This window comes from Diplotaxodon limnothrissa, linkage group LG8 (assembly GCF_057381915.1).
Source record: "Diplotaxodon limnothrissa isolate DT_005_m linkage group LG8, D_limnothrissa_male_GT1.1, whole genome shotgun sequence".
Lineage (NCBI taxonomy): Eukaryota > Metazoa > Chordata > Actinopteri > Cichliformes > Cichlidae > Diplotaxodon > Diplotaxodon limnothrissa.
In genome coordinates this window covers 23,400,660-23,408,630 of record NC_140603.1, presented here as the reverse complement: position 1 = coordinate 23,408,630, position 7,971 = coordinate 23,400,660, and the positions used below count along the sequence as shown (strand labels likewise).

Here is a 7,971-nt window from a genome sequence, read left to right as displayed (position 1 = left end):
AAGTTAGTTTGTCCAAAATCAATCAAGCAATCAATAAAACAAAGCAAAATATCTTGCAGCTGTTTGACATTTACATTTTTTAGTAAACGAAACTTTTGTGGTTTGTTTAAGAAGGCAGACTGTCTGTGCATGCAAGAAACCATACTTCCTGTTTTTCTCAGGAAGTAACCTTCTCCTTTAATACCAACTGCCAGTGTGTTATTTAAGTGGCAGTTTCACTTTAGTAAGCAGCCATGCATTCGTCTTCTGGTCTGTTAGATTTAATGGTGTCTTAGCAGATTTGTAACAGTAAAAAATAGGGTTTGTTTAATGTATTTATTGACCATCTAGTTGACTGTTTGGAAGCAAATATCTTCAGTGAACAGTCAGAGATGTTAAAGACTGAGGACAAGGAGTATTCCCTGACAGAAACTACATGAGGATTAAAGTACTGTAAAAAGAAAATGGACCAATCAATCGTTAGTAATAAAACAGATGATTTCTCTGAAGGTAAGTCTAATTTTTTTTAATGTAAGGCAACAAAAAGATAATCTGAAAAGCACCAGCAACCATTTTTCTTCAGTGATCTCTTATTCTTGCTTTCTCTCCGAGTCAGTTCCCTTTATTCAGGCTGCGGTTCATCACTTCCAGCCAAACTACACTGCACAGAGTGGTGGCAACGTGGTCGCTCCTTCCATAATTGGTTCAAATGTTGGCAACATAAACATCAATATCTTCTCAGCAACGCAAGGTAGATACATGTAGATACACGCAGTTAAGTGAATGCGCCGTTTGGTCTCTTCTGATCTTTGTGTCGTTTTGCAGAGTGTAAAGAGGACCTCAACAATGACCATACAGACAGCTGTGGTGCTCTGCCGCCTGAAAGTGAGTGCTTCTCAATTATTTAATTTAAAAATGTTACATTAAAAAAGTAAACCATTTAAATAAATGTTTTCTCTTTCAGTTGACAAGGTTGCAGAAAGTCAACAAAACCTGAAAGCCACTCTGAGGAGGAAGTTCAGCCACATTCTCGAGGGGCAGGCGACAGAAACAAACAAAATCTCTCTCAATAACATTTACACAGAGCTCTACGTCACCGAGGGAGGAAGCGGCGAAGTCAACAAGGAGCATGAGGTGAGACACATCGAGACGACACCCAGGATCCATGTGGGCCAGGAAAAATCAATCCACTGCGATCACCTGTTCGCTCCTCTGCCTGAACGTGGCTGTGACATAAGGACTGTCGTCACACGGGGAGTTGCTGGCATTGGAAAAACTGTTTTGACCAATAAATTCACTCTGGACTGGGCGGAGGAGAGAGCAAATGAAAACCTAGAATTTGTATTTCCACTTTCGTTCCGAGAGCTGAACTTGATGAAGAAGAAAAACTTCAGTCTAGTGGAGCTTCTTGTTGTGCTTTTCCCTGAAATTAAAGACATAGAAATTTTCACTAATGTGAAAAAAAACATGCTCTTCATCCTCGATGGCCTGGATGAGAGTCGCCTCTCTTTGGACTTCAACAGATGTGAAATACTGTCAGATGTGACTCAAACTACCACAATTGCCGTATTAATGACCAACCTCATTAGGGGCAGATTGCTCCCTATGGCTCTCGTGTGGATCACATCACGCCCCGTAGCTTCCAGTCAGATCCCAGCGAACTGCGTTGATCTAGTGACTGAAGTTCGAGGTTTCAACAACCTGCAAAAAGATGAATACTTCAGGAGGAAAATTAGTGATGTGAACTTATCAAACCGGGTGATAGCACATGTGAAAACCTGCAGGAGCCTTCACATCATGTGCCACATACCAATTTTCTGCTGGATGGCAGCGACTGTTTTCGAGAAAAATATGGCTACAAAAGAGAGCAAAGACACACCAAAGACTCTCACTCAAATGTACATACACTTCTTATCCTTGTGTGAGGAGGCAATGAAGAAAAGGCTGACAGGAAGAAGGGAGTCAAATGCTGACTGTGTGAGAGCTAATCTCCTGGCTTTAGGAAAGCTGGCTTTCCAAGAACTCGAGAAAGGCCACCTGATCTTCAATGAAAGCGACCTAAAGCTGAATGGTATCGATACTGAGCAGGCATCCATGTTCTCAGGAGTCTACACACAGATCTTCCATGAGGAGATGACAGTGTGCAAGGAGAAGATGTTTTGCTTCGTGCATCTGAGTGTTCAGGAATTCTTTGCAGCGTTGTACGTCTTCCTCACGTTCCACAACGACAACGTTAACATCCTGGTGAAGTTGTCCGCGTCACGACGCTTTCTATCCAGACCATCTGAGCTCACCCTCTACAAAGAAGCAGTGGAAAAGGCTTTGCGGAGTGAGAAAGGAGATTTTGACATGTTTCTACGCTTCCTTTTGGGGCTGTCCCTGGAGTCCAATCAGACGCTGCTGAAACATCTAATGGTCAACAACCGAACACAACAAAAGACAAGAACTGAAATCGTTAAACACATAAAGGAGAAGATCAGGTCCAGTCCATCACCAGACAGGTGCCTCAATCTCTTCCACTGTCTGAACGAGCTGAATGACCACTCCCTCGTGAAGGAAATTCAGAGCTACCTCAGCTCAGGTAGCCTTAACAGAGCCAATCTTTCACCTGCCCAGTGGGCCACACTAGTTTTTGTATTACTGACATCAGAAGAAGAGCACAGTACGTTTGAACTGGGCAACTACACCAGGTCAGAGGAGGGTCTTCTCAGGCTGCTACCTGTCGTGAAAACAGCCCAAGTAGCAAAGTAAGTAGTTTACAGTTATTAATTTCTACAGGAGAAAAAAACAAAACTCCAAAAGACTGAGAAGAGTAACTCCTCAATTGATATTGGAACCCAGTGCTTTTAAGTAACATCTCCTAATCTCTTCCTACCTGGAATGACCAGGGCAAAATCAGGGCATCTGTGCATAGCTAATATCAGCCTGTCACAAGCATAGAAAAAAGCACATTTAAAGTCGAGCTTTTAGAGGAAGCTGCAGCCTGACCTATTGGCTCGAATCTCTGTTACATATGCCCAACACATTATTTAAAGCTTTGGCTGTGTTTGATGTGAAAACACCACAAGGTTTTCGCTGTAAAGCTCGAGAGGGAAAATCCCAACTAGATCAGCAGTTTCTGAAATACTTAGATCCGTCTGGCACAACAACCATTTCACATTCAGAGTCACTTAAAACATTTTTTATTCCCTGTTCTGATGCTCGGTTTCAAATTCAGCAGAATGTCCCGACCATGCCTAAATGCATTGATTTGCTGATTAGATGTTTGTATTAACACTTCATCAGATGACAAAAGTACCTAACAAAGAGTTAGTGAGTATATATTAAATATACATGATGTTAGGCAGTTAGCTAACATTTTGACAGATGTTTTTGCATAAAATTTCAAACAGTGCTGGATAACAGACGTATTTCTAATCTGCATATATAAGGGGATTTTGCTTCCTGGGATTACTTACCATTTTCTTGCTGTTTTCCCTGTTGCAGTCTGAATGCATGCAACCTTACGTTGACCTGCTGTGAGAACCTGGCGAATGCCATCAGTTCATCCCAACTTAGAGAACTGGACTTGAGTAACAACAATCTGACAGATGTAGGACTAATGAAGCTCTCCAGTGGGTTGAGGAACAGCAAAGTGGAGGCGCTCAGGTTAATATTCAACATGTTTCTTTTATTTTTATTTCTCAGCCAAAATGTAAGCACATGATTACAGCATTTTCCTTTGTGCAGACTGAGGAGCTGTAGCCTAACAGAACGCAGCTCCAATGACCTGGCATCATTTGTCAGCTCTGCCTCTTGCCTGCTAAAACTACTGGACCTGAGTGATAATGAGTTTCACGATTTAGGAGTTAGAAGGTTTTCTGATGGACTGAGGAGCTCTGACTGTAAACTGGAAACCCTCAAGTGAGTGTCCTGAGTGTGAGGCTATGTACTGGTACAAAGACAGATTCAAACTGAAGTTGTTCTTGTCACTGTCATGGAGACAGCTGGATGAAATAACTTTCTGTATTTCTTGAAGTTTGTCCCTGTGCAGTGTGGGAGAAGAGGGCTGCATTTTCTTGGCATCTGCTTTAAACTCATGCCACCTGAGAGAGCTGGACATGAGCTACAACCACCCAGGGAACTCAGGGTTGAATCTTCTAACAGCTCTGAAAGAGGACCCACAATGCAGCCTGGTGAAACTCAGGTAGTGATGGTATCCACAACATCTGAAAAGTAACAGGTTATTTCAGTGCAGAAATAGTGAAGAACTGGGTGATGTAACCATCAACCATTAGATAGTTTCTCCACCAGATAATGTCAGTATCACCAGTGTACACAACTAACATTAATTGTGATGCAAGTGTCTGAACGTATTTGTCCCTCTGTTATGATTTTAGCATGGACCAGTGTGGTGAGTTCCGGATTCAGCCAGGTCCAAAGAAATGTGAGTAACCACAACCTCCCTCCTTTCTCCTATACTCAGAAAACTGTGTGATGTAAAATATGAACTGAAATTTTAAATCTGATTCATCAGATATCATCAAACTCACCCTGGACCCAAACACAGCACATAAAGATCTTTCTCTATCCGAGGAAAACAGGAAAGCAACACGCTGGACCAAGCAGCCATATCCAGACCATCCAGAAAGGTTTGATTTCTGGCCTCAAGTGTTGTGTAGAAAAGGGCTCACAGGACGCTACTACTGGGAGGCGGAGTGGACTGGGAGAGTCTTCATAGGAGTAGCCTACAAACGAATATCCAGGAAGGGAGAGACTGATGACTGCTGGTTAGGTCGAAATAACTCCTCCTGGGGCTTGAACTGCAACAAAGATGGATACAAAGCCTTGCACAAAGGCACAGGCATTCCTATAACCACCAAACCCAACTCCAACAAAGTAGGAGTATTCCTGGACTGGTCAGCAGGGATGCTCTCCTTTTACATGCTCTCCTGTGGTTCCCTTAAACTCCTCCACACCTTCCACACTACCTTCGATGAGCCTGTTTACCCCGGGTTTCACCTTGGCTGGGTGGACTCAAAGGTTTATTTGTGCTAAGTATCGCCAATCTGCTTTTCTGATCTGGAGACACCCGAGAATTCTGTTTCATCTAAATGCTGGACTTCTGAGCCTGATGCCCATAATGTGATAAAAGAGCTGCAGCTAATTTCAAATTACACCAGGATTCTTTTTGGTTGCTATTAGCCATATTGGCTCTGTATGGAATGGTAATTCTGGACAGTTAGGAACTTTGGATTCAAGCTGAAACATTGCATTGTATATATTTCCATGAAATGAGTGACAATGATACTAGTGATGTGAGCTTTTCAGATAACACCACACTGTGTGGTCTTAAAGGAACGAAAAAAGGTTGACTGTGATCAGTACCTAGCCTGCTGTGAAGGTGCTTCTGTTATTCACTGTGATGTTTATTTAGATGACATCACGTTTAAAATGTACTTACCAGAAAAACTGAACTTTAATCTCTTTAGAGCAGGGTCTCAAACTTAAATGAGCTGTGGGCCACTGCTGGCACTGTCATCTGATGTGAAGGCCACTTCAGCACAAAAAACACACAAACAAGAAAACACATAAATATTTCCAAAAATGTTTAAAATTTCAAATATTGTATAACAAGATAAAACTGCAAACATGAATGCATTATTTCCTCACTCTTAACTGACTGAACTACCAAATAAACAAATTGGTCCTCTCTTTCTGATACAGTTTCACAAGAAAACCACAAAGTTGATATAGCTGCAAAAACAGCTGCACAGGAAGGCATACCTTTGACCTTCACTATGTTACGTGATTATTTTGAAACCACATTAGATCAGCACCTAAACCCGAGAAAGACTAAAAACAGAGCAATAGAAAATGCAGAGGGAATTCTAAAACGACTAAATAGAAAACCAATCCTAGCTAACACTTTATATAGATACAACACTCCAATATTGCCTCAACAGGAGGGATGGTATTTATAACAGTGTTTACTACATATGGATTTAGTAACTACTCAGAAAATATTGTGCAAGGTGTGAAATACGCATACAAATGGATTCAACACACTCACATGGATTATGTAGAAATATTGCCTAGTAATGATTGACCCTTATTCTAAATGAGTGGAGGCTTTTCCCTGTGCTAAACTGGACTCATACACACCCCAATAAAAGAAATAATTCCCAGATTTGGAATCCGAGAAACACTATATAGAGATAAGGGTAAGGATTTTATTAATGAAGTAATAAATAGACAAGCTCAAAATTGAAGAATAAGCTTAAAAATCACTGCACATAATTACATTTTCAATTTTTACTCTGACACATATCTAAGACAAAACACATAACCAATTTTTTTAAAATGTACTTATACGCAAAGGATGTGTTCAGTCAACAATCTATCTATCTATATATATCTATATATATATCTATATCTATATATATATATATCTATATATATATATATATATATATCTATATATATATATATCTATATATATATATATATCTATATATATATATATATATCTATATCTATATATATCTATATCTATATATATCTATATCTATATATATCTATATCTATATATCTATATATCTATATATATCTATATCTATATATCTATATATCTATATATATATATCTATATATATATATATCTATATATATATATATATCTATATATATATATATATATATATATATATATATATATATATATATATATATATATATATGTATGTGTGTGTGTGTATATATATATATATATATATATATATTAGTGATGGGACGTTCTGTATCGAGGCTTCGAAGCGTGTGTCGAGTAATGAGGGGGCGTTTCCGCGAAGCGCGTATCGAGGCTTGCTTCATTTATGGGAGGAGCTGAAAATGATGACGTCCGAAGCCTCGCTGCCCGGCTGTACCACGTGACTGGTTCATGAAGCGGTTCGAATTTTTTCCGCGAGATATGACAGCGATATAAACCCCTCAGACTTCATTCAAAATGTGGGTGTTTGATGGAGAGTTGCGGTTAGTGAGAGTTTGGAGACCGTTTGGAGGTTTATGAGAGTGAGGAAAGTCAGGAGAGAATGGAGCCAGCTAAGAAGAGGAGGATGTCCTCCCCTGTGTGGGAACATTTTGATCTTATTCCTCCCAACAAGGTATGTGAATTTCCACAGAAGATGTATTTTCGTAATACTGATGGTGCAATAAAACCTATGTTAGGCTGTCTGTACTTTTGTACAAGGTGAGGTGTTTGCTATGTGCCAGGGAGCTGGGCTATAACAACAACACCTCATCCATGCTTAGGCACTACAGAGCTTTGCATGAGAATAAGGGGAACACCAATTGTGGAGCAAGACCAGGTGAGCCATCAAATGCCATGATACTATAGCATGCTGTAATGTTACTAAATGATATAACAATATCATACAATGCAATAAGTGACGTGTGTGATATTTATATTTGTGCTTTGTTTTTATTGTCTTTCCATACTGCCAGCATAAATATACACAGTATACTGCCATCACTACAATATACATGTTTTACACACTCCTTTTGTTGTTGACATTTACAGGCTGTGTGCAAAATGCCACACTCTTCAAATTCATGCCAGCTATTATTTTTACGTCCAGTAGGTGTCCTGCTAGAGCAAATGAAGCTTCATGAAGCTTCGCGTTGGGGTGAACCAATTGGATGAAAAGCTTCAGTGCTTCATGGGGCTTCATCTGCCCATCACTAATATATATATATATATATATATATATATATATATTAGGGGTGCAACGATACACAAAATTCACGGTTCGGTTCGGTTCGATACTTTGGTGTCACGGTTCGATATTTTTTCGATACAAAAAAAAATGTTCATGCCTTTTTAATTTGTCATTTATTAAAATTGTAAATATATATTTTAACACAAAAGTACAGTTTTTAAATTTAACCCTAACCCTTGTGCGTGTTGTTTTTTAGCTCGTCATATTGCAGCCACAGAAATTATTTTGTCCATGA

General features: G+C 39.5%; 1 protein-coding gene across 1 annotated transcript; it reads left to right on the top strand.

The window, feature by feature from the left end:
* The first annotated feature begins 443 nt into the window (after positions 1–443).
* Positions 444–5,016, top strand: LOC146626931 (NACHT, LRR and PYD domains-containing protein 3-like). The gene is made up of 9 exons (XM_085360917.1): positions 444–489; positions 596–730; positions 805–864; positions 944–2,726; positions 3,466–3,627; positions 3,709–3,882; positions 3,998–4,165; positions 4,359–4,405; positions 4,496–5,016. Exons 1-9 carry the CDS (start codon positions 444–446, stop codon positions 5,014–5,016), a joined length of 3,096 nt encoding a protein of 1,031 aa, XP_085217043.1.
* The last annotated feature ends 2,955 nt before the right edge of the window (positions 5,017–7,971 follow it).